Source organism: Pectinophora gossypiella, chromosome 1 (assembly GCF_024362695.1).
Source record: "Pectinophora gossypiella chromosome 1, ilPecGoss1.1, whole genome shotgun sequence".
NCBI lineage: Eukaryota > Metazoa > Arthropoda > Insecta > Lepidoptera > Gelechiidae > Pectinophora > Pectinophora gossypiella.
The window spans coordinates 4,341,745-4,369,495 of NC_065404.1; the positions used below are offsets into that span (position 1 = coordinate 4,341,745).

The following is a 27,751-nucleotide window of genomic DNA, read 5'->3' on the forward strand; positions in this document are numbered from 1 at the left end:
CATCGTTCACGTTCCATGCGCTCGATTACGACATTCATATCTGAGAAGCTCTTATCAGCGAATACGATCCAGCAAGGACGGATCACATTCGCTTGTATTGTATTAGTAACACATCACCTGTGGTGTATCACATGGGGTAAATTAAAATAAACATATACTGTGCTATAGGTAGGTCCCTATTCAGGTTATTTTAGTAACCATTTTTTATGCTGTAATAAAAAAAGATACAGAATGAAATTACTTCAAATTAAAATATACTACGTGTATCTTCCGATGATCGTCATTATATTACTATTGGATAGCATTGATACACTGGTATAGGTCACTACCGCAATTAGTTCAGCATTGTTAAAATATTTACAAATGACTAATTCCTTAACGTAGAGCTACGAAATATTGCATGTCCTCAATATTTATAGGTTTAGACCGGTTCGAAATGAGAGTGAAAGTCGAACCACGTTTTGTCAAGCATCAGTCGCGTCGCCCTGAGTCCATTATGCACGAATGAGCAGCCGCCCCGAGAGAGCGTGTGTCCCCGGCTTAATTATCTTTCGTTTTTATTACGCTATTTCCAACTCAAAATGTCTGATAGTAAGGCTTAAACTCGTCTAGGCACACAACCTTGGAAATGCATTTGCAAGTAAACATATTTTGAAAGATATTTTATTTGATTTTATGCCCTAAATCAATTCAAATAGAGCAGTAAGTCGCGTCTAATGCCTACCACAAATAAGATGTTTTAATGCCAAGTGAATCTATTATGGGTGTACCTCGGCGGCGTGGCGCGGCATGCGGTGGCCGAGTGACGTGAGGTTGTTTGCGTACAGTATTTAATTAGTCGGCAAACGTGCCGATGAAATCATCGGTTCAAGAATTTTGCTTAATGCACTGTGAAATAATTTGAATATCTACTGAAAAGCGTTATTATAAACACCCTGAAAATGAAACAAATTCTATTTAAGTATTGTTCAAAAATACATTAAGAGCATATCACTCATCCTGCGATGTAGCAGTTCTATTTCTCTATTACTCTTCAACGCTATTTTTTAAAACGAATTAATAATAATAAGAATAACTATTTTAAAATAACTCTAGGTACCTGCCTACTTACTTATGTTTTGGTGAGTCATGTTTGACGAGGTAATCAAGTCGCTAGTGTTGCATACTTAATCAACAAGAACCTTAGACACTGTTGAGAACAAGTTTCTGTGCACGGAACTTTAGGTATCCCTAAAAGATTATAATCAAGACAAATCGTTTTCTCTCCAATACCAAGGTGGTCCTCGTAATGCGCTGCGCTGACAGCAATTAAATTAATAGCTACTCACAGCCTTTGCTGCGTTAAATCAATTCAGCCCTCTTGGCACGACACAGAGCCTGCTGAACTATTGAAAGCTAAAGCTATTTGAAATTTAAAGCTAATGATACTTTTTTGTGGAAGCCTAAAACCTTATAACCTTATATGCTAAAGAAAATATCTGCCTCCAACATCAGAAAATATGTATAGGCATAAATGAAATATAGAATTGTATTAGGGATATTTTTCCTGAAAAGAGCGAATAATTCCACAACGATGAATGCAACTTGTATATCGTACGTACGTGAGGCCCTAGGAGAAGAACATGTGTCTAATACAGGTCCCTTATCTCTGAACTTACTTTCGGATTCACGTAGGATCATTGATGTGTGATGTCAGAAGTACCTAAAGATTCTTCCAAACTCGGCCAAATAAAAATGAGTTGGAATGGCTTCGAATTACAATATCAGATGGGCATCAGTTATGTAGAAAAGGTTATGTTATGTGTGTTACCCATCAATTTCTTGTGATTAGGTATTATCTAAGTAAAAACTTAGGCAAACATGAGACATTAACTTGCTAGAAAGTAGTTCTAAATAAAGTAAATGGATAAAACTGCTAACTAAAGACACGTGTGTATTGCCATTAATTAATTATCTAGGGAAAATAATTATCTCCCACAACTACTGTGCGTAGAGACTTAAGAAAATGTTATTGAAAACACCCCATACGATCCGTTTACTCCTAGGACTTGTTAGTGACGTTATATAAGTGGTCTCTGGAAGACCTGAGGACCCCGTGACTGACGGAAGCGGAAGTAACTGTGGGCGTGCCGGACCGCCCGCGCCCCCCGCCCCCGCTCCCAGACACGCCCTAGGTCTCATGAACGATGCATCTTTGACTAATTAATGTATTCATTTTACGTCACATGTAAAATAGTACGTAATTCCGTTGCACTTGGCTGTAGGGAAAGAGGGAACAGATAAACTTAATGGCTCCACCCCAAATAAAACGGTCACGAAAGCAACCGTTAATCACATCAAAACACATGACCCCAAAAGAGTTTTATTTTTTCCTCTTTTAAGAAATAAGTACGAAGAATAAAAGAGTGTTCCTTATTTTTACATCTAGTCTATTGTGAAATATCGTCGATTCGTAGTTAGTAATGTACAGTTTATAACTCGATCGAGTGTTCTACAACAAGTCAACACAACACAACAACAACACAGAAAACAATAACACAGAGAATAACATAGAGTAAGTTTTCACTGCATGATTCATTCGCTTATAAATAACACCTTAGTTACACTTAATCCCTATAAGAGTAAACACAGAACGACAAGACTGCAATAGATTTACTAGATTTTTCTTCAAGCGAATGCAGCCGTTTTGCAAACACACAAACACGTCGGCTGGATAGGCATTGAAACTAAACGTTTCTGATGTTTAGCTTGAAAGCTTAGAATTGAAAATGTTCATCATTGTTTCCGTTATATATCATGACATCGAAAAAAAAGCGCCTTCAAAATAGCCATGTTGTTTTAAGCGCAGCTCGAATATTGCACTGCTTGATAGGTACAAGGTGCCCTTGGTCTGTTTTTGGCTTGTTTTTACTTATGACTTATTGGATGGATCAGTAAAACTAAGAAATTCTAATTGGATTGAACTCGAAAGACCTAAGTGCTTATAAAGCACGTTACTAATCCCAACGTAAAAGGTTTAAATTGTAGATTTAAAACATAAACATCAGTAACCCATGTTTTTGCTAAAGGAAGAAAGTGTTTGATTAACGAATAACCTCTTTAAACCTTCGATAAGCTAGACTTTCCTTTAAAAATTCATATACACGCGGAAGAAACTCATCCACCCACCGCCCGCCCGGAATTACCGCCGCGGGGGCGTAACCACCGCCCTACAGCAGACGATGACTGTGTAATGTCGTAACTTTTCCCGCCAATTCTCAATCCACTTGCAACGTCATCACGAACATACGGTCAAGTACACATTTTGCAACATTTATGATTTAATTTATATGGATACATTTTTTTTACTAATACTGCTATGCGGTTTTTTTCTGTTGTAAATATAATTAAAATACATTAAATATTTTAATAACATGTAATGGTAGATAAAGGGTTAACCATTCGTTCATTCAATAAATACAACTTGGATTTTTTTTATTTTATTCCCTCATTGTCTATGATCATGCCGGGGCAAATTTAACCAAAAAAAATGTCTATGATCAACTTTTCGCTCAATTTTCGCTCGTTTTCCATCTGTTTTATTTTGCAAGCCATAATAATTTTTAATCCGAAATAACAAAATTAAGAAATATCTCTTACATGAAATATGTGATGTCATAAAGTAACGTGAGTAATGAGGGCTTACCAGGCTGCGTTCCCCAAATACAATATTGATGGCGCTCTACAAAGTTTCATGGATAACAGACATAATCATCTTTTATCTTGGTTTTTGGGTATACATAAATGATGACCTTTGTTATTACACTCAGGCACAACACATTTTGCACCCATTATTATTCTGATGAAAATAAAGAGAAGCAACATAGGTAACAACATAATGCTATAATCCAAATATCAAGCAACAATTCTTGTTATAATATTATATATTATGCCTCTGCCACTACATTATATTTTTAAGAATAAGAATAAAATAAATTTATTGCCAGTAACAATTTACATTTGCTATATAAACTAAGTACAAGGTGCCCTTGGTCTGTTTTTGGCATGTTTTGATTTTTGAATAATTATGTACCCGTGCGACGAGAAAATAGGTAATTATAACGATAAATCTGGACCGCGCCATGAAATATTTTTCTCGGGAACGTAGCCTGGAAAATCCATCATTTTACTGTAAAATAACTTTTTCAAAACTAAAAAAACATATTTCGCGCCATTCTTCAAAACGTTTAGCGACATCTTACGGGTTCTTCGGGAAGTTTTTTTTACAAAAGTGTGATTCAGAGTTTCTTTACTAGCAACATAGATGGAGACAGCGGTCAGCGATGATTACCAGTTTTCTTGTCCATGGCGCAAAATTCAAAATATGCTTGTAAAATGAGACAGACACAAACCATTGAAGTATAATCATAGACTTGGAATTTTTAATATGTTGGGAAAATATGTTATTATCAATAAAAAAACAGTATAGCAGACCGTCCCATTTGAAGGATAGGCAGAAAGTGTACATTTTGCTTCAAGAATTTGTTTTCAGTTCAGACTAAGATTTCATTTTATTTTTAATATCAAAACTTTCACTTGGAAATATTTCCAGGTTTTTTTTATTCAATAGCATTTGAAATTCATTCCCCAACCCGCAATAGATTAGATGGTACGGATAGGTATATCAGTGCATACAATTGGGATAAATAACAACTGTAGCTAACAAATAAAACATAAAATGATTCATAATCAATTTATTATTATGCACAATAAACACATATAAAGAATTTCAAAATATCTCATACGTTTCGGGTAACATAAACTTAAATATTCACAAAACTGTAAACTACGATAAAAATAAAATTTGTTTTCACTTACAATACCTACGCTTGAAAATAAATACCATCTTAACAAAGGATCACATTGGTCAATAATACCGTATCCTATGATTTGGATACTGTTTAGTATGCATTACAGATTCATTTTTACTTTTTTTACACAATCAACATCGCGAAAATGTTTTTAATTTATACCTATAATAATTTATGTACGAGTATATTATTATATATTTTTTTAGATCGCTATACGATTTGTAGCATTTTTTATAGAAATCGTTAGAAAATAAAATTATTTTTCGTTTTGGGGCACGGTTGTGTCCGCACCAAGTCCAATTAGTAGTTCTACGGGTTTGTTGTGCAAATGACACAAAAAGTGTGCTACTTAATATTTACTAGAATAAAAACAGAAAATCGAATATAATTTTATGATAAAGTTTATTCAAACCCAAGTGCTTGGTACAGAGACTTAATGCTTTTTAGTAATAAAAAGCTTTACTTGTACTTTCGAGAAGGAAAATAATACTATCGTGATTGATTAGTTGATCTTATAACTAGTTTGTGTCGATGACTTTTATTTATCTGAAACAAAAAGACAGTTAAATTATTAAAAAAAAAATACAAATTATATTAGGGTGTTGTGATCCGTGCTTCGGAAGGCACGTTAAGCCGTTGCTCCCGGTTATTACTTACTGATGTAAGTACGTAGTCGTTACAGGAGTCATGTCAGGGGCCTATGGCGGCTCAGTAATAACCCTGACACCAGGGTTGATGGGGTGGTAATTCACCTTACAATCCACACGATAGAAGAAGGGTGTTGTGTTTCATTGTGTAGTATGTGTAATAGATAAGTACAGCCACTTTCCAATGACGGCCCTAGGGCGGTGCGAACGGTGCGATCGTTTTATGGTCCCAAAATCAGCCAAGACGGGACCACCCTGGCGGCAGCCCCGCATCTATAGGGGAGTAACTGGATTGGGCACACCTGCCCTGTGAATTAGACCTCTTAGCGGTCACATAAAACTCATACATGTAATGGGTGGCCGTAAACGACATTTTTAAAAGATTTAATTATCCTCCTAATTATTTAAGTATACTAATCGAAAAAAAACTGTATTTTGAAGGGCGCCCCTTGCGCCACCTAAATATTTTGATAGAAAAATAGGGCAATGGTTTCCATCTTGCCTTCCGCCCCACAGTACTCTGTCTGACGCGAGTGGGACGGCGCCCAGAGTAGTCTATTTCAAAGCCATACTAGGACTCCTGTCCTCCTCCGAATAGTGCAATAAGTTACGTCAAATAAAAATAAAATAGATACCCACTGCTTGCTTACAAACCGCCGCCGCTGCGTTCAACGGTGATCTTCTTGTTCAGTTTTTCCTTTTCATGATGCTCCTCTTCCATCTCAGCCATACGCGCGAACCGGGAGTACGCCACGTGGCCGGACTTGATGGCAGACATCATCTGGCCAGCAAACAAGTGGTGTAAGTGATTTTTGATAGAAAATGGTATGAAATAATTTGTCAGTCAAAATCAAATACTTCATTCGAAATAATCACTAACGGAAATAACGGACTTTAGTAATAATTATTTTTATAAAAAAGCTCTTTAAAAGGCATAAATTAAATTAAGTTTATTAGGCACAATTAATTAAAGCACACAATTTAAGCATTGTATTGCGAGTTAATTAGATTTTAAAACAACCAAAATGCAAACACTTCACATCACTATTGCTCTTGACAAAAATGAAAAAATGAGCATTTATAAGTAATTAAATATAATTAGAAATTAGTAAACATTATGTAAGTAAGTGGTATTTAGTCACCAATAAATAATGCATGTTCGTGTTTTAGTCTATTACTTAGCATAATTAAAGCACATAATAACGGGTTCTTACCGCGTTTAAATGGGGATATGAGACTCCCGATATTTCGACACTGTTGCAAGTGCCTTGATCACGGGATGATATCGGGAGTCTCATATCCCCATTTAAACGCGGTAAGAACCCGTTATTATGTGCTTTAATTGTGATAATAACCGCGTAAACTTAAAACAATGTATTACTTAGCATGTCTGTCACGTATATGATTACGATGATTAAAATCATAGCTCCCTAACTAAATAAAATTGTATCTTAAATCTTTTGTTTGTACCAATAACATGCTTGCTATGTGCATTAAAGACTCTATACTGCATTTAAGTAGTTTGAATCATGCATAATTATAGTCTAAAGCATGCATTGTAACATTGTACATCCATGCATCGGTTGAGATAGAGACCTGAAGGTATTCATCCAACTCGACCTGGCCGTTCATGTTGGTGTCGATCTCGCGCAGGATCTCGTGCAACTCCTCGCCAGTCACCTCCTCGCCGTAGTTCTGTAGACCACTCCACAGTCAGACGGCTATGTTACGTGATTCCCAGTGAATTGTATGGAATTCTCGAAGGTAAATTTTTCCAGACAAAATTTTTGTGTAATATCTACATTATTCTACATACATATGTTTAAAACTAGTCATTATTTTTTGACTTTACATCTTTATGCTTTCAATTTAGCGTGTCATTTATTAGCGTTTATTTCCAGCAGCCAAATCGACTGATAGGCTTTATACGAACATTTTGTGCGGCTTCATTTCAAAGGTAAATATAAGTTCTTTTCTGAACCATAAATAAAGTCACACGTCAGAGCCACAAGTCATTGATCAGATAACTCGTAATTACTTTGTTTTATTCTAAGCTGGAGGAGATGGCGACAGAGTCAACTTCTCGTCCTAATCATCTGTTTCGGGAATTCCACACAACAGTAATGATATGACCTGGACCCGATCCCAAACCCAGATGGAATGATCAGACTAGAGAACTCCACATAAGCGCCACATTGCTTGAACCCGTCGCAGCGTTTCCCTAGCTACCTGTAGGTAGTCCTGCAATTCCAGTTGACCGTTGTATGTGACATCAATTTCTGACAGAAGGGCACTTATCTCATCGTCGGATAGCCTCAGACCCACGCTCTATAACATTTTCAAAATTGAGTAAAATCTCTTTAGTTTGTATGGATTTTTCATACCTGTATATAAATGTTCATCGCTGAACATTTTAAGTCTCCCTTTTGACGCTCCACTATACTCAATTTTATTTATCTGTTAGCGATATTAGTGATCTAGGGAGGATTTTTCGTGGACCTACGCGAACAGCCGGGTTAAAAAGGCCACATCGAAACAATTCATTATGTAAAAGCAATATTGCTTTTTTTTTGACGTGACTTATTGTAGATTTGCCGCAGGTGGCATTAACTACTTGGCAGGACAAATGGGGAGCGCTGAAGGCTCTCACCCAGTACAACGTTTTAAGACAACAGGCCTGAGCATGCCCAGATGGGCGCGAAACCCGGCTCAGGGCGTCGTCTGAGAGGAAAAATATTTGAAAGAATTAATCGACCCTAGGGGGTCGATAGCGATAAGCGCTGATTGAGGGAAGTCGTCGACAACGCCGGCGGGGTTGGTATCGGGGTCCTGAAGTGTTCGGTGTCGCGAGCTGATTGGCTGCCTCTATGGCTAGAGTAATTGGGTAAGCAATTACTCTAGTACTTACTTATAATAAACGTTTCTTTCTTTCTTTCTTTCTTTCAATATTGCAATTTGATATTTGCGCATATAAAAGTGCGCAATGCAAACAAATGTCAAATAGCAAAGTTGCTATTCTAGATGAATTGCTTTGATGTGGCATTTTTAACCCCCCAGTTCTAACAAGAACCATTCATAAGCTACGTAGGCTAACAGATAAATGACTTTGCAAATTTTATATTCTTCATTTAGCAATAAATTACCGTAACGCCCTCGTATTTTATCTCATTACATTAAAATGCTTAGGAAATGAGAAAACCACGCAATGCCACATCACCTTGAGACTTCTTCTGATGTCGTTGATGGAGACGAAGCCCTTCCTGTCCTTGTCGATGATCTGGAATCGCTTGATGTACGTCTGGATCTCCTCTTTGTTTAGGTTGATCGGGATCTTGTCGCGACTCGCCCTGTTGACCATCTGTCCCATCTCATTGGCTAGGAAATCGCTTGCTAGCTTGATTTGTCTCTGTAATTCCAGAACAATGTAAATCAGATATTAACAATAAGGATAACGTTAAATATTTGATTTTATTTAGTTTAGTAGTACTTACTTAAAACAAATATTTCCTGAGAACTTGGCTATTTTATACCTGCGCAACTTCTACTATTTAATTAAACTCATTTATATCCGTACCTACTCACCAATTAGTTTCTTCTAGCATTCATTTAAACTCGGTTCTACTCTAGAATGCTAGAAAATCTACCTAGTTCCTTGAAGAAGCCGAGAATCCTGCAGTAGGTAAGTTGAGTACCTTAAACTCCTTAACCAATAAGCAATTAAAATAATAGGCAACCTTTTTCTCAGCATCATTCCACTTGAGCTCTTCAGCCATGATGTCCACAATGCCGGGCAGGGCCTCGGCAGCAGCTTGCACGTTGAGGAAGGCTAGTCGAAGCCGTCTCGCGATCATGTCGATAGCTGTGCACGCGTACTCGCGGACACCGTACCTGGAAAAGTTATGAGATGTCATCATCATCATCAATTTAAGAGCCACGCTCTTTTCGGTGCAGCATTTTCCATGCTACTTTATGAGATGTACATAACCTTAAACCAAGACTTTATATTAGTTTATTTCAGATACTGTGAATTTGTTTCGTCACTCATAATTACATATACCATAAAATATAGCTTATCTAGTAGACTCTAACAGGCAGTTCATCGGCAAGTAGCAAAATTGACGCTGAAAGAAATACGTATCATAATACATACTTACATTAGAAAATAACACTCGGTTTTTACTTGATACAGAGAAATGTATATACCTCTAGCCTCTAAGTACCTATTACTTTCTGTTTATTAAAATACGAGTGCTAGCTTCTAAGACCATCCTTGGGTTTCGATCTATCTATTTGCCATTTTTCATTAAAATCGTTCGTTCATTTGTTTAGGAATTAATAGGGCGGGGTTAAAATGGCCACATCGAAGCAATTCATCTAAGAATGCAATATTGCAATTTGACATTTGCGCATATAAACGTAAGTGCGCAATGCAAACAAATGTCAAATAGCAATATTGATTTCTTAGATGAATTTCTTCGATGTGGCCATTTTAACCCCCCTGGTAACAAGCAGTCTGACAAAGTTACTTTCGCTTCTATAATATTTACCTAATCTCAGCGTCAATGTATGGGAATTCAGGATGCATCTTCTTGCCGATGATAGGCCACCGTTTGCCGGTCATCGCGGCCATTTTTGCCACTGCAAACGCGCGGTCGCCATAGGACTTGGCTAAATGTTGTGCTACCTGAAACCGTGAAAAAAATATTCTTTGGAGCCGGTTTGTATTTAACTCGTCGGGGGATTTTGACAAATCTAAGTATTAGTGTGCGCGACGACTACAGCGAAATTGTCGAAAATATAGTCTTTAAAATACAAGTCGCGCCATCTCTTGGCGGGATGCGTAATTACGTTCCAGACGCGCCAATACAAATCCGCACCGCGCCATCTCTTGGCCAACATTTAAACTATTACGACGCCCACCAAACGTCATACTAGAACTTTCGCGCCTAGAACTCCGTTTCGATAGAACATACGAGGCTGTTCTAGATATGAGTGACAGAGACAAAACACCAAAGTGTGAATAAGACAGCGATACTCGCGCGGACTATATAAGCGCGCAATGTCCGCCGAACAAACAGTTCTGTTTATACGAAAGAAAAGTTCGTTTATTTAATCGGTGCAAAGTAAGAAGAAGAAATACGGCTACAGTGAGTGATATAGTGAAACAGTGTGATATAGTGAATCCGTGACAATTATTTCGTTCGGTGGCAAATCGTGAGTACAGTCTATTTTTCCGTATCCGTAATATTATAGTGAGTGTTCCGTACAGTGCGTGAAGATTATTGCCGTAACAGGGCAGACAGTGTTTCGTACAGTTACAGTTCGTGAAGATTATTGCCATAACAGGGCAGACAGTGTATAGCGTTCGTAATATAGTGCCATAACAGGGCCGACAGTGACTATAGTATCGGGAACAGTGAAATTTCGAGAAGTATTCGTATCGTGATAAGTGATAACAGTGACAGTGAAGTCTCGAGAACCGTGATAGTGTTGTACCACGTACAGTGTATCCGTAACTGTATATTCGATCCGTAAGTAAGGAGACGGAGTAATATAGTTTGTAACAGTTATTTTAGTATAATAGTATAGCGCAGGCGTATTAGCCGTAAGTAACAGATATCAGTATTTTTCCGTAACAGTGTTAATAGTTTCGCATAATAGTGTTGTGCTAATATAGTATTTAACAGTAACAGATATCTGATACTTACAATAACAGTTAATTATTATCGGCGGACAAATTATATAATTGTGACTCAGTATAGTTGTGTAAATAATTATGTTTTCTAATAGTGGTAGTGTTGAGTTCATAGTTGTGTATATAGTTTTATGTTCGTATAGTTTTAAGTTTGTATAAATATTACTGTAAATAAATAGTCATAAGTAAACAGATTGCCTTATCACTGCTCACACGCGGAGCCACACAGTGTATGTGCCCAAGGGGCTTGTCAGATCGGTCCTATGACCATCCCGTGTCCCGCACATAATGGTCCTTCGAGCCGGATCTTCGTGTGAGCCTGTGATGAAGCATCTACAGTGTCCGCAACCGCCGATACCCGTATCAGAACCTGCGCAACAATCGAAGTGTGATATTCCGAAACCTCCGTCTCCGCGAAAATTATCTCGTGCTACGCGCCTCGCCAAAGCCTGGGAAGATGTGTTACGCGCCAAACATGAGTGGGATTTGGCGCGCCTTCGTGTTATAGAAGAATTGGGAGTTGAAAATGACTCGCGCACAGGATATTCCGTTGCACCGCCCGCCCGAGTCCCGCCGAAGCTGGAGCTACAGCAGAATATGAAACCGCAGGACTCTGTCACACCCTTCCGTATCTGCGACGCCCTTCCGTATCCGTATCCGTCCGTTGGCGCCGCGGCCATTTTCCGTAGTGTGACAGAACCGAAAGTCCTGCGGACCGTCACGTCCCCTCGCGACATCACACCGATAGAATGTACCGACGATGTCGCGAACACCTTCCGTAGCGTAACGGTACCGAACAGCTACCAGCACACCGCCGCACCTCACGACGTTCCTTCGACAGTCCACGACGTCGTGCCGAATGACAGTGAAGCGGCGGCACCGAACTCCTCCCAGTCAACCACCGCACTCCGCGACGCACACCTCCGACAGCCAACAGTGCACACCAACAGCGTCGCGCCACCGATTGACAGTACCGCGGTGGTACCGTACAGTCTTCCGTCTACCACACCCCTTGATGTCTCTCTCCGTTCGTGCTTCCGTCGAGACATCACGCAGTCGAACTGTAAAGTGGTAGAGCCTTCCCAGCAATCCGCCGCCCCTCGCGACGATAAAAATCGACAGTTATATAGTGTCGTCGCATTGATAGACAGTTACGCGGCGGAACCGTACCGGCGAGAACAAACAGTGCAGACCAAAAGTCTGAAAGATACCGAACATAATCCAGCCGTATTTCAGCAGAACTCCGCCACGCTCCGCAACGTCCCATCCCGACACATCGTACTGACCGACAGCGTTGCGGCGAATCATATTGACGTGGCGTCACCGACCGAAGTGTCACAGACCACCACAGCTCACGACGCCTATCCGCTACCGACAATAACGACCGTTGGCGCCGTGTACATCGACAGTGAAGTGGTGGTACAGGAAGACGTCTCACAGAATTACAGTAAAATAATGGTACAACACACAGAACAGAAGAACGTCTTCCGTCCGAGAACGCCCCGCAATGCACATATCCGTCCGTTCGCATCGAGCATCGCGGTGAGCAACAGTTATGTGGCTTCCGATAAGCACCGAATCCGACAGTTATCGACTGCAACCCCGCCGGCTACAGTTTACAGTTCCGGAGTTGACAGCCAACAAGAGAAGAACCGTTATCGCTCTGAAAACAAAATCAACCGAATCGCACCGTATCGTCCGTGGCGTCAACACCGGCGGGAGAATCCGTCAAAAGACGGCATGAAGAAGCCTACACCGATAATCGACTATCGTACAGCACCGCAACCGAGAAGAAATTCGCACCGTAAGACAGTACGACGCCGCAGTCAGCGTTGTGGTTCTACACCGGCGGGAGCCGAACAGTCGCAGGCTACAGTTTCGCGTCTGAGCCTGCATCAGCGACGACACGCTGCACGACCAATACTCCGTAACCATAACAGAAACAGAATCCGTGAGTCGTGCAGTAACATCGATAGAAGAAGGGCTTCCAGTAACTGTTCACACCTTCTAGTGTTTCCGAAAGTGGACAGTACTACTGACAGTTTCGTGCCCCTTCGAGTCCGCCCGAACAGATACCGTCGTCGCTGCACCGAAGTTTATGCGGCGCCGCGTCCGCCGCCGCACGGCGGGAGTATGTGCGCGACGACTACAGCGAAATTGTCGAAAATATAGTCTTTAAAATACAAGTCGCGCCATCTCTTGGCGGGATGCGTAATTACGTTCCAGACGCGCCAATACAAATCCGCACCGCGCCATCTCTTGGCCAACATTTAAACTATTACGACGCCCACCAAACGTCATACTAGAACTTTCGCGCCTAGAACTCCGTTTCGATAGAACATACGAGGCTGTTCTAGATATGAGTGACAGAGACAAAACACCAAAGTGTGAATAAGACAGCGATACTCGCGCGGACTATATAAGCGCGCAATGTCCGCCGAACAAACAGTTCTGTTTATACGAAAGAAAAGTTCGTTTATTTAATCGGTGCAAAGTAAGAAGAAGAAATACGGCTACAGTGAGTGATATAGTGAAACAGTGTGATATAGTGAATCCGTGACAATTATTTCGTTCGGTGGCAAATCGTGAGTACAGTCTATTTTTCCGTATCCGTAATATTATAGTGAGTGTTCCGTACAGTGCGTGAAGATTATTGCCGTAACAGGGCAGACAGTGTTTCGTACAGTTACAGTTCGTGAAGATTATTGCCATAACAGGGCAGACAGTGTATAGCGTTCGTAATATAGTGCCATAACAGGGCCGACAGTGACTATAGTATCGGGAACAGTGAAATTTCGAGAAGTATTCGTATCGTGATAAGTGATAACAGTGACAGTGAAGTCTCGAGAACCGTGATAGTGTTGTACCACGTACAGTGTATCCGTAACTGTATATTCGATCCGTAAGTAAGGAGACGGAGTAATATAGTTTGTAACAGTTATTTTAGTATAATAGTATAGCGCAGGCGTATTAGCCGTAAGTAACAGATATCAGTATTTTTCCGTAACAGTGTTAATAGTTTCGCATAATAGTGTTGTGCTAATATAGTATTTAACAGTAACAGATATCTGATACTTACAATAACAGTTAATTATTATCGGCGGACAAATTATATAATTGTGACTCAGTATAGTTGTGTAAATAATTATGTTTTCTAATAGTGGTAGTGTTGAGTTCATAGTTGTGTATATAGTTTTATGTTCGTATAGTTTTAAGTTTGTATAAATATTACTGTAAATAAATAGTCATAAGTAAACAGATTGCCTTATCACTGCTCACACGCGGAGCCACACAGTGTATGTGCCCAAGGGGCTTGTCAGATCGGTCCTATGACCATCCCGTGTCCCGCACAATTAGATTTCGTAGACACACCCTGAATATTTTATACACTCTAAATTTCATATAAATAGAAGATTGCATCTTGCATCTTTCGTGTATGTTTTGTGTAAAACTTATTTTGTATGTTGTGTGCAATAAAGTAAATAAGTATATTTGTATTGTATTGAATTACCAATCAAACCGAATAAAGTACAAGGAAATGAAGCGTGCCTTTTAATGGTAAATAAAGCAAAATCTATGTGATTAGTATTCTAACTTTACCTCCATTTCAAGGCCGAAATCTTGCACCAGTCTGATATACATGGTAGGCGTCCACCCGTGTGCGCCTTCAATGAGGAATCCGTCAGTCTGACATTCGCGATACAGCGGCTTCAGGTCGGCACCTGTAATAGCAATAGATTGGTTCTGTATCATTTTCTAACGAAAGTAGGATTCAAATAATATTTTATTATTAATTATAATAACTTTAACTTACTCGTATAAATGGATTAGGACAGGATGAATATAACTTATCTAAAGGTAAACGAAAAATTGTGTGTCTTTGTTAATAGTTGCAGCCGTTGAGGGTTTATGAGGTGGGCAATAATCTCACAACCCACGCGAAAGAAGAAGACAATTGCAGCCAAAATGTTGCTTAGTTCATTGCACCCAAAGCTGGGGAAGTAAGTGGCTCGGACGCAAGGTTTTGTTCTTCTCATCGTGTGGGTCGACGAGGTTGGTATTCCAGGTAGCTCATGTAACGACTACATACTTACATCAGTAAGTAGTAACCGGGACCAACGGCTTAACGTGCCGAAGCACGGATCATCTTGCTAAGGTTTTATTTAAAAAGCTACTTACTTTCAATACAAGCGTCAATAGTCTCAGCCGCCATAGAGCGATAGGTAGTCCACTTGCCGCCGGCGATGGTGACCAGGCCGGACGGTGAGACGTGGACGATGTGGTTGCGGGCTAATGACTGTGTGTCGGGTTTGTTGGGGTCCGACACCAACGGCCTGATACCCGACCACGCTGACAGGACGTCACCGCGACGCACTGTAAGATTGAGGTTCAGGATGCATAAATGACAGATATAACTTAAAATAAAATTAGGTGGTATTTACAGAAATTAGCACCATTGTTATGTTGATTTGGAAAATTATCAATTTTTATTATTTATTAAGTTGCTAACCATTTTTAATGAACATTTTTTATTATTTAATTTAACTAAATAAATAATAAAAATTGTTAATTTTTAATTTATTTTATTTAATGTAATGTAATGCAATGTGTGGGCCTAGTTGCTTGAATAAAGAATTTGATTGATTGATAAATGAGAACTTAGATTCATTAATAGATATTGTTTTATAGATACTCCACAAACTCCACTCCATAAAAGGGCGAAACCAAAATGCGAAACCTTATCATAAAAATCATGTTCTTGGCGTTCACATCCCATTTTTTGTGTACACCATCCTACTACAGAGCATAATGGCATGGGTAAAATATTGTTTCAACCGACTGTGGTTCAGAGGAGAATTTAATCTAACCGTTGTTAACTAATTAGTCGCTAAGTAGTTGGTCTTGACCCTTAAATTTTTATTCAGGTTTTTATGAGGACAAATTAGAGGCCACATCAAAGCAATTCATCTAAAAAGCAATATTGCTATTTGACATTTGTTTGCGTTGCGCACTTACTTTTTGTATGCGCAAATGTCAAATTGCAATTTTGTTTTTTTGAATGAATTGATTCGATGTGGCCTTTTTAACTAACCCCCCTGTTCTCATAATTGGGGTTGGCTCCAATCACCAGTCAGTAGGTAAATCAATAGCATACTTCTGTTTGAATTGAATTATCTAGGTACGATTGAGTTCACAGTATCAATCACTCAAGAATAATGGTTTTCAGATGCCAAATCACTATAGTGAACTTTAAAACAATTAATGAAAGTGCCGTGAATTAATCCATTCATCAATCCAGTCATGGCTGATTAACACAGAAAGTTCGACCAGCCTAATTCTACTGTAGGTGGGTGATTTTTCCACCACCGCAATAAACGTCATCTCGGTGGCGCATTTTTCGAGGGGATTTTTAAATGGGACCCTTTTTTTCGGATAATGTTGTTTGTCTTATTTTAATTAGGCATAACTGGTTAGGCATATTTTTTTTTAGTCAGAATCGTCTTTTGGCATAATGGTTACTTGTCATACTCTTTTACTAAGCATAATGCTTGTTAAGCCTAATGAAGTTTGCCCTATTCTTGTAGGTTTATCAAATTTAACTTGGATACCATAGTGTAATAGTAGGTTAGGGTGCAGCGGGGTGGCCCTTGGGCCCTTTGTGGCCCCTAGGCCGCCAACATGTTTATTTAAATAGGTATGAATTTATGTTTAAAGTGTTTATGCTTTATTATATTATGTGTAAATAGTTATGCCTAATGCCTTTTATGCGTAACGATTATTAGGAATAGTAAATATATGCCATGCAAACTTATGACATAAAATTTGATGCCACAAAATAGGGAACCTTTTTAAATACCATCAATAACTTACCCTCAACATCAGGGTTCAAGTAATTCTTGACTTCAGTAAGAATGAACTGAATCTCATCTTCAGTGGGTTTGGGGTTGTGTGTGACCTTGCACGGTAGATCGGTAGTGCCGGCAATGGTGCCTTTGAGCCAGGGCAGGAAGAAGATGACTCGGCCGTCGGACGTCGCAGGGTCGAGGAGACCCATATGCTCGGGACTGGAAGGTAAATTGCAGAAATTGGAAAATCAGCATTCTTGGTAGCAAGCAACGGCAACGGCGTGGATTACCAACCTCAGCAACCCTGGCGTCAGGGTTATTATTGAGCCGCCAAAGGCCCCTGACATGGCTCATGTAACGATTACTCACTCACATCAGTAAGTAGTAACCGGGACTACTTAACAGCTTAAGCTTCCGAAGCACGGATCATCTTACCAGGCGATCGGACTGTAATGTCCTAACCAAACTAGGGATCACAAAGTGATTTTTGTGATATGTCCCCACCGGGATTCGAACCCGGGACTAACGGATCGTGAGCCCAACGCTCAACGACTCGACCACAGAGGCCGTTAATAACGTTATTACTTATTATGATGTATTAAAGTAAAAAATACGTCTTCTCGCTTACCTATAGTAACCAGGCAAAACGATATGTACTCCAGAAGAAGGGCAGCAGATCTCTTTACAATTAGGTTCATCCATTTTACGAATACTATCAGTGAAGGGTCCCGTTGCGTTGATAATACATTTAGCTTTGACATCCCACTCCTTTCCTGTAATTTCATCCTGAAAAAACAAAATAATAATATACTTGGACAAAATTTAGTGGCATTATTTAAAACTACTTTTTTATTAAAATATTTGAGTGCGTTTGACTACTTATTTAAATACAACCTTTTTCTAACCCGGATGTGAGACTGTCCTTTGTTTGGTAAGGACTTTTCAGGCTTGAATCACCTGATTGTCCGAAAAAGTAAGACGATTCCGTGCTTCGGAGGGCACGTTAAGCCGTTGGTCCCGGCTATTGGCCGTAAAAAACACCTCCACCAACCCGCATTGGAGCAGCGTGGTGGAGTATGCTCCATAAAGGTTGATTGAGGGGAGGCCTGTGCCCAGCAGTGGGACGTATATAGGCTGTTTATGTTCTAACCCGGATAGGTGAGGTATCTACTCTACTACACAACTTCAGTAAAGTTTCCTTTGGAAAAGTTAAACAAATATCAGTCGTGAGACAACTTAAGCCATGAAAACTAATTTCATTCAACTAATTTCAAATTAGTTTTATGCATCTATATGCATAGAGCATCATCGGCCGCCGCATTGATGTTGCTAAACCATATTGATTGTCTCCTAAAAAGCTCATAAGGCTCCACAGTCGAGACTACACGTACCCTGAGAGAAGCACCACAGAGCTTGCCTGCTTGCTTGTGCAGCTTGGTAACGCTGACGTGGTTGACAATGGTGGCTCCATGCCGAGCCGCAGTTAAAGCAATGGCCAAGTTCATGCGAGCGTCGTCTTGTTGTCCTGTTAATAAACAAAATTTGAAGTTAGCATAGCTTAGACTCATAAACATATCGGAAACACAGAAACAAAAACAGAGGCCGAAATAACTGTTGAAACGAAGCGTATTTGTAGTTTCTGTCACAAATTCAAAAAATCTTAGTTAAAAGATTAATTAAAGTTTACCCAACAAATCGTAAATTAAGACCAGGCGCGCAATACGAGTTTTTTGCCGCATAAAATCGCACTGTAATACTGCGCCGCTGCGGTGGCTCTGCCGACAAGTGCACGCAATACAAATTAAAACTGTTTGGTACAGTATTACAATGCGACATTATGCCGCTGCTTTTTTTTGCTGCGCGGCGGAAAACTCGTGGTGCGCGACTGGTCTAAAAGCCTGAAAATCCAACTGAGCAAATACATCATGTGTCCACCTATTCTCCTTTTTAACTTCTAGCCAAACTCCACTCACCATCATAATACACGATGCCTCCACAGAGGTTGTCGGACTTCAACATGGGGAACAATTCGAGTGTATTCTTCTTGGACAAGTAGTATGAACTCTTCACGTTTCTATCTCCAGCCACCACGTCGTACATCTTTATACCGAACCAGTAGTAGGGAACTTGCCACCATCTGAAAACAATTGATGATATTAGCGGTCTTTCTATTTCTTATCTTATAGGTTTAACGAAACTCATATTTACTACATAATGCGTATTTAACCATAATCAGATGTCTCTGTTGTTAAATATTTCATTACAATGAGCTTTAAATATATATATATACGGTCGAATTGAGAACCTCCTCCTTTTTGAAGTCGGTAAAAAGTAGATACATTTTCCTGATGTCTCTCTAATCATTCTAGAGATGCATAAACTATTATAATGAGGTATGTTTGTATATGATAACATTATTTAACTATAATGTATTAATTTTCCATAATTGTGTCTTGAACCAGGATATTGGAGTCGTCCGCAGTCTGCACAAGATATGGGTGTATTCTATTGATAATTTAACGACTCATGGATGATAAAATTGCTATCAATTTGAACTTGAACTTTAACATGATTTAGTAAAACACCGTGATGTTTATCAACAATGCAAATCGTTCGTGTTATAGGTACGTAATTTAAAAGATTAAAATTTCCATTCTACATAAAATATAAAAAAAATGATAATGAATGGAATTCTGACGTCCAAAGTTCCGGAGAGACGGGTGTTAGACTGTACATAATAATGTTTATGTAGAGTTCTGCATCGCGTATTGTAAGTTGAATGACATAGATGTTATTATGAACTTCACTAATCTGTATTTAAACAATCATTTTTATTTAAATACTCAGAGATAAAGAGTAAGATACACCAAACAACAACTTACATAATTGGGGCTTAAAGGAGTCGCTATACTGTGAATGTGGTCACCCGGATCAAACCCTATCTCACATAGTGAACGAGTGCCCTCTACATCGGCTACATCGGTTCCCAGGTGGCATAGCCGAGCCGCATTGTGTGACGGATGCGGCAGAGACTTGGCTAGGGGATCTTAAGCTGGATATATGATCCACGCAGGATATTTTATTTTTGTCTGCCATACGCAATAATAATAAGAGTAAAATATTATGGCCAAGAAAAAAACGTATGGTACCTATACAATATGAAACAGCTTTTGCTTGATAAACGTGTCCTATCTTAGGCTACATCGTCACTTACCAAGGTGAGGTGGTTTTCGAATGCGAAACTATATACATATTTATAATTAAATTAATTAAAGAAAACAGTATAATTATTATGCGTAAGCATAAGCCTGTATAAGCGGGACAAGGCTTAAGGAAGAAGAAGAAGAAGTATAATTATTATGCGTGATATTACCGTACTTGGATTTTTCACTTACTTATAAACGGGTAACAGGATGGGTAGCGGCCTGGTCAAGTGCGGGGCGACCTCGAGCATGTTGGCTCGTTCATGCAGCGCCTCCTTCACCATCTTGTACTGATCATAGTCAAGCTGCATGATGGCTTTCTGTAGGTATCTGACGCCACCGTGGATGAGTTTCGTGCTCCGACTTGATGTGCCGCTGGCGAAGTCATCTGCTTCCACTAGGGCTGTCCGTAGACCTGTACCAAAGAAGTTTAATTACTAACTACTAAACTGTTTTATCAAAATGTGCCAAGTTTGGTGACGAACATTCATATTATTTACATACATACATACATACATAAACTCACGCCCGTAATCCCTAATGGGGTGGGCAGAGCCACAAGTAATCAAAGACAACTTGCAGCCACTGTTGATACGAAGTCCAAAGATGGATATGATGAACCTTATCATATTATTTTTTCGTGAAAAATTGGGTTCCGACATGAAAAACGATCCAAAAGGATCCTGAACCCAATTTTTCACGAAAAAATAATGTGAAAGTTCGCCACCACATTTGAAATTTTGATATTCACCCTTTAACTTTCCGGTTTTTTGTACAGGTATATTGATTAGAAATGTTAGTTAAAAATGAAATAAAACGTATAGCAGAGTAGCTATAGATTCACGTTAATATTCCGTCCAGCAGGCAAATTACTTGCAGTACAGTAGGTATGAAAATATAAAATTCAAAATTATCAATCGAGCTTGGCCATGGCACTCCCGTGCCCGCAAATTCACATTTAAGAAATTGGCGTGATTTAGAAAAGTCGAAGTTTTAACGTCAGCATGCGGCAAGAGCGTTCCTAACTCTAAGTTAAAGAAGTAAGTTCCTATGTAAAGATTTTTAAGTATTATAATATATTAGGTATCATAAAGACCTCGTGTGCAAGCATCCAAAGCGCACCCGACGCCCGTAGCGCCTCCACCGACGATAAGGATGTCATATGTGTGGCCCGCTTGTAAACTGTTCATTTGTTCCGTCCGGCTAGGAAGAGGACGCTTCTTGCGTTCTGTCTTTGCTGATACTGTCGACGCCCTGTACCATTCCTGAAATAAATTATCATGAATTAACTTTCTATTTTGCAAATTTTAGTTCCGCTATTCGATAACAGATGGCGGTTACAACGATAATGTGTCTAAACGAATTTTGTTTGAAGTTAATTATATAGGGATGGGATTGACAAATTAAAACCGGTTATTTTTTGTAGATTTAAAATAATGCTTCCGGTACTTCGGCAGTTCTGCCTTAAAAAAATCATGATTAAAAATTAATGATTTCAAACGAAACATTATGTAAAAATATGCATAATCATTATATACGCAACAACACTACGGGCGATATAACAAAAGAAATAGGTAATTTGTGTCTGTATTTTTAAAACTAATGAAATAACGTAAGTGATGTAGGTATAGAAGCTGTAAATGAAGGACTTTCCAAGCTTTCTAATTTTATGAATAACAGACATAATGCATTATTATCTTTGTTTTTAAGTATCCCCTTAAGTGACCCTTTTTATTACACCCAGGCACAACGTCCTCCACAGATTATTATTCTGATCAAAATAAAGCAACATAATTTTAAACATAATCTGATCCAAGCTTCTGCCGTAACATTATATTTTTGAATAATTATGTGCCCGAGAATGAGAAAATGGGTAAATATCACATTAAATCTGGATAGCGCCATCTATATTATTTTTGGGGAACGTAGTCTGGAAAGTTCCTCATTGTAAAGTGTCGTGTTTAATGTATTATTATTATCTTAGCTGTTGACGGTATTTATTCTATTCCAATTTCAATAGATCATTTTTTTTTTGTGTTGGCACAGCTTTGAACAACCAAGGTCAGTTGTTATCAGAGATTGAACCGAGCTGGCACTTTGGGGGTATTCCTCAATACTTACGACTGGTGAGTCATCAGCTGCAATGGCCCACGCTGTGAGCGCCGCACCGGCGACCCCGGCGCAACCGCCAAGTAATAATTTTCTGCGAGACATTTTCTGAAAATAAAATAGATTATATCTGTATGTTAAGTGATATAATATAGTTAAGATAAGTGATATAATGTTGATATGATGACACTAGGTAAAACTTGAAAGATATCCTGTCTGATAATATTATTATGAGTCATTTCTTATACTTATCAAGCTATTCATGCGATGATCACGGTTACATCACGATACCTTAAAAATACCTATAGAATTGCTTCTGTTACTATAGTCTTACAGATATGCAGAAGTGATAAAGATCATAATAGTGACAACTTTTTACTAATATTTCATAATATTGCAACATTATTATTTAACTACAACACACCTTTGGCCCAAAGGACTTGATTTCAGGCCATAACCTATATAAAAAAAAACAACACACCTCTACCTCCTTCTTTTTGTACACCTCAGCCTGCCCCTTCAGGGATACAAGCGTGACGCTATGTTGTTGGAATTGTGTTATTAATGTAATTATTATTTAAAAAAAAAAACGATATTCTATGATATCTACACACATGTGTGCGTAGACACATAGTGAGAACATAACTTAGGGTGGCTTGCGTAAGGGTCTTTAAACATGTTTAGTGGGCCACTAAACATGTTTAAAGACCCTTACGCAAGCCACCCTTACGCGCCAAGCTTGTTAGAATGGGCGGTCATAAGTCTTTTAAATGTCAACCTGCGGCTGTACACTTTGGTACACGTAGATACATGAAACACTGTATGGTGACAATTTACTAGCTCTGCTCATGTAGCGTTTATTTGTTGTGGTACTATAAAAAACCTAAAACATAGCCTCCTTTTTTTGGACTAGTTTACAGTCTCCACAAGTCAAACAGAAAGTATCTTTAAAGTGTTTTTATTTGAATATATATAAAATGCTGTTTATCATGATTAGTTAGAGATATGTATAGGCAGAGTGCCAGGTGTTATAGTGTTGCATACATTTTCGTTACATTCAAAACATAAACAAGCTATATACGGCTCACTACAATATGACCGTTGTAATTAGTGGTTCTAGTGTAATAGCTATGTTCTGTAGACATTCTCAAATCATGTAGTAGTGACATTTATACAATTATAAAAAATGCTCGATAACTCTATCAACTTTTCGCTTGTAGCTATTTGAATACCTCTTTGTCTGCGTTTTCCTTCCTTTACATAATGCAGGCATTTGAATATACTTACTTGTTACGTTTACCAAAAACTTGAATGAAATTTTCCACTATCTGCCACTCGATCAAGCTAAGAGTAAACACACGCTGAGTTGGGTAATAGATTATTTCGCTTATCAACATGTGTTCATTAACAGTTGACATTAACATATTATCGGACTGGCATGGCGCTCTCGTCTGCCTCACGTCTCTGCGCGCTTGTGATAATGACGATAACACTCAAGGACTTCCCCTATAGAAGATTAAGATATATTTATTTCATATTTAGCTGACACATTTTAAGTGAAAAAAAAGTTAACATAGATATGATTGTCAGTTTTAATATAAAGATAATTATTATTATAGCAGAATGTCAATAATAGAACATAAATATTAAAGACTCGCACTATACTCCTATTCGATTTTAATAAACCGTTCTTTGCATGATGTCACTTTAATAAGGTAAAACTGAAATTAGCTTATTAGATTGACATCACTCTTACAACGTTTCGGCATTTAGTACACACTGACACTACACCATTAAAACAGCAATGATTTACTTTATAACCAGTTTCCATTTGATCAATCTATAAGCAGGATACTTTCCTATCTACTATAAAGTTTTAGAGGTAATGGCTCTATTGCACTACAAGGAACAGGCAGGGAAAGGAAAGTTTCAAGGGAAAGGGAGAGTAAATAAAATTGTATTATTATTTATTGTATTATTAATATAAAAATTCTTAGGGATTAGGGAGTAAGAAGGGTCCCGATTTCGCCATACTTGAATAGCACCGCACTAACTATGACCCTTGTATTCATATCTTTAAATTGTATAGTGTAATAGAGCTTTTAACATAATGAAAGCTAAAGAATTCTTTACAACCAGCTTTTTTGTGAAACGGATTTCTTTTACTACCCCAATCGAATCATTCGAAAGACACCCCGTCTTTGAAAAAATCTTTTAAAATACAACGAAGGATTTTTATACGATAAATAGGTACGCCAAGCTTCAGTTTCGAGGTACACGTTGTTTCGAGGTACAATATAGGGTACACTACCTCGTTCATCAGTTGTCCCGTGATCACTTGCAATAGTGAATATTGGGTAGGTATATTAAATTGTTTATAACAGACATTGCAGCAAAGATTCTTAGCATTTTTCAATATAGTTTTCCTAGAGTCTCGTAAAGCCGAGGTTTCCAGATACAATAGTAAAACAATGGAGTTTGGACTGTCGGCGTTACGACCATAGACCAAGTAAAAAATAAAAGTACACAAAATTAAGGTGGACGGCCAAATGCGGCAACTTTTGTGAACGTATTCTAATTAATATCAAGTTAAATGCAAATAATTTGAATAAATGACGACTACGAATACGATCTGCCATGAGTAGTCTGCAGCACGCTCATCTTGAGCGGTGTTTGTTTGTACTCAGCCTTATAAAATATTTTTGTCCTATTTTAAGCCCAGCAAGGCACACGGAATGGAAAGTGGAATTCGTCTTTGTTCAATACAAAGTAAGTGCATAGTTATGTCACAGATGTAAAAGCGACAGTCAACAAATAGTTGGCAGGGGTTCGACATTCGTGGATACAGATCCAATTTTACTTGAGCCATGCCCATCCAACGTGAATGTGGCATGCACGAAACGCATGTTTGTATTAGTGACGCGCAGATTTTCATTATGTCTATCCTAATCTGTAGGTACCTACTTAACGTTATTGTGTGCCGCACACTACACCGCCGCACCGGTTCTGCCAGAACCAAAATAGCCTGAGCTTGGGAAATAATGGCTGTCGTATAGTTGATAGTTTAATACGAGGGCGCCAAGTCAGGTGATTACAGCGCACTATGAATCGCGAATGTCATGCATTTTAATGCATAAGCGTTCGGACCGGATACAGGAATATCCGTTGCAACTTTTTAAGTCACAAAACATATAAAAAAAAATAAGTTTTTAAGTTATTTAAAGAATATAACATCGACTTTCGGAAGTTGTTTGATAATTCTATGAACCACAAAAGTCCTTGGTTTTGTATATCGTTACGATGATGTCATTGTATGTAGGTGCGTTAACGCGTTGCTTACTATAGTAAAGGATTTGTTAATTATTACAGTAACTATTAATATCGCATATAACGGGAAATATACATTACTAAATATAATATACAACAGCCAATACTTACGACCTTAATATGAAACAAAACAATTTATTTGATATACACCATTATTCACAAGTATCACATGAAATTATTACTATTACGAGGTCAATTTATGTCTGCATTAGGGACTACACTTGATCTTACCTTTAACAAGTCTAGATCGAAGGAAAACTACGCCGAATGCATTAATTTTTATATATAAAAACTACCTTTACATATCACGCACAATGTTACACAATGTATTTTTTGTGTAATAAACTACTTAATCACTTAAACTTTTACTTTAAATTTATTCTACGCACATCACTATTGTTATGTAATTTAAAACAATACTAGGTGTTAGTTAAAACTAAATTGGTTCATAGTAACCGCTCATGCGGTGCTCGGGACGGGACGGACGTGCCCGGTAATACCGGCCGACCTACTGCGTGACCGCGGTGTTAGTCGTTCGATCTTGAGCTTGAGCATACGGTGACTCACAGCGACGCTGACAGATAGGCGAATTACGAATCTAAATAGAACGTAGCTATCGCTATCGTTGTCAAATTACTTTGTACACTATCACTATCACAAAGTTTCTTTCAATAACGAACTTAGATTTCGGTAATCATTACATTAAAATTACAATTAACAAAAATATATTTTTAACACAACGATAAAGCATTTTTTTTCCTGCATAATTCTGTTGAATTAGTTCATTTATGAAAACTGCCATAGAATAATATTTATTCTAATTGGAATCTTATAAGAACTAATGTGCGAAAATTAACTACGATTACCGTAATAAAAATCATATAGCGTTAGCGATGTCATTTGGTTACGGTATTGATCACTTAGCCGGCACGTCACTACCTTCAGAGTAGTGAGTCTTACTAGCGCCATCTAGTGTTAGATAGGTATTCATTATCGCAATGTCCATCATCCGTCTTCAGGCAAGTTGTCTTGATTACCTTACTTGTGGCTCTGCCCGCCCCATGAAGGATTACAGGCACTTTATGTTCGTATGGGTTATTTAATCTTATAGTTTTAGGAACCGCGAAAAATTTCTAAGCCTGTGGTTTCAGGCATTGATGTATAAACGTGTTCCTATAATATACGTTTTAGGTAGTTTTCGTATTACTCCGATATGACACTGTCAAATAACGAATCCAAAGTACGATGAGTTGTGGTTTAGCTATATAGCAACAAGGGCCTCCGTTAGGTTTAGCGCACTCTTCTCATAACGTAGTGAATTATATTCTCTTTACGCCTCAGTGATTAACCTTCGACACTATAGAAGAATGATAAAACATAAGAATTTGGGTTAAGTAGACAAAGGACTCATTCGCAAATGGACCTGTATTAGGTTTTGGGCTGTTTCCTAAAATGCCCTATTCGTGAAATACCCTAATTCTGTACATCCAAACATTATTTGAGGATGTTAGTATAGCCCATAGTTCAAATGTATGTATAACAAGTTTTAAGGTATTTTAAAAATAACTCATAAATAAGTCATTTTGCGAATAGGTCTTTACAAGAATAAGCCATTTTGAAAATAGGTCGTTTTGCGAATAAGTCCTTTGTCTACTAAACCTTGAATTTAGAGTGCTTTTTTCAATGGTTCAGATTCATATTTAGTCCATGTTGCATTATTAACTCAAAAATGACATATAATACTATATCACTGAAGACATTATTTAGCGGACTTTACCTGAAGCTATATAGCTAAGGAGACCAGGCTGTATAGGCTAAGTTCCCTTTGCCGGTCAGAACGGGCAAATCGAAAAAAATAATTCGACCATGTTGGTAGCACTGTATGAGCGGGAACGTCTGTTGTAGGGATGGCGATTCATTCCAAAAAAGATCGATTTTTAAATCGATTCGAATCGTGACCTGATGAATCGATCCACAAAAAAATCGAGATCTAAAATATCGATTTCCAAAAAATCGATCTTTTTTCCAATTTTCTATTACAATATAAACAGTCACTTAGTCAAAAAACGAACAA

The 27,751-nt window shown here is 38.4% G+C and overlaps 1 protein-coding gene across 2 annotated transcripts; it reads right to left on the reverse strand.

Moving 5' to 3' along the window:
• Window positions 1-4,718: 4,718 nt before the first annotated feature.
• LOC126380138 (glycerol-3-phosphate dehydrogenase, mitochondrial) lies at window positions 4,719-26,208 on the reverse strand. Of its 2 annotated transcripts, none has more exons than XM_050029482.1 (16): window positions 25,909-26,208; window positions 22,363-22,458; window positions 21,338-21,506; window positions 20,434-20,656; window positions 19,012-19,175; window positions 18,430-18,563; window positions 17,667-17,824; window positions 17,064-17,257; window positions 15,372-15,566; window positions 14,793-14,914; window positions 10,045-10,181; window positions 9,232-9,385; window positions 8,715-8,903; window positions 7,727-7,825; window positions 6,137-6,278; window positions 4,719-5,396 (listed from the first exon to the last, which is right to left on the reverse strand). In XM_050029482.1, the coding sequence occupies exons 2-15, from the start codon at window positions 22,453-22,455 to the stop codon at window positions 6,144-6,146; spliced, it is 2,166 nt and encodes a 721-aa protein (XP_049885439.1). In that variant the 5' UTR covers window positions 22,456-22,458; window positions 25,909-26,208; the 3' UTR covers window positions 4,719-5,396; window positions 6,137-6,143. The 2 variants fall into 2 exon arrangements, with proteins under 2 accessions (XP_049885439.1, XP_049885392.1); XM_050029435.1 differs by lacking the exon at window positions 7,727-7,825 and adding an exon at window positions 7,094-7,192 and having other exon boundaries at window positions 25,909-26,207.
• Window positions 26,209-27,751: the final 1,543 nt, after the last annotated feature.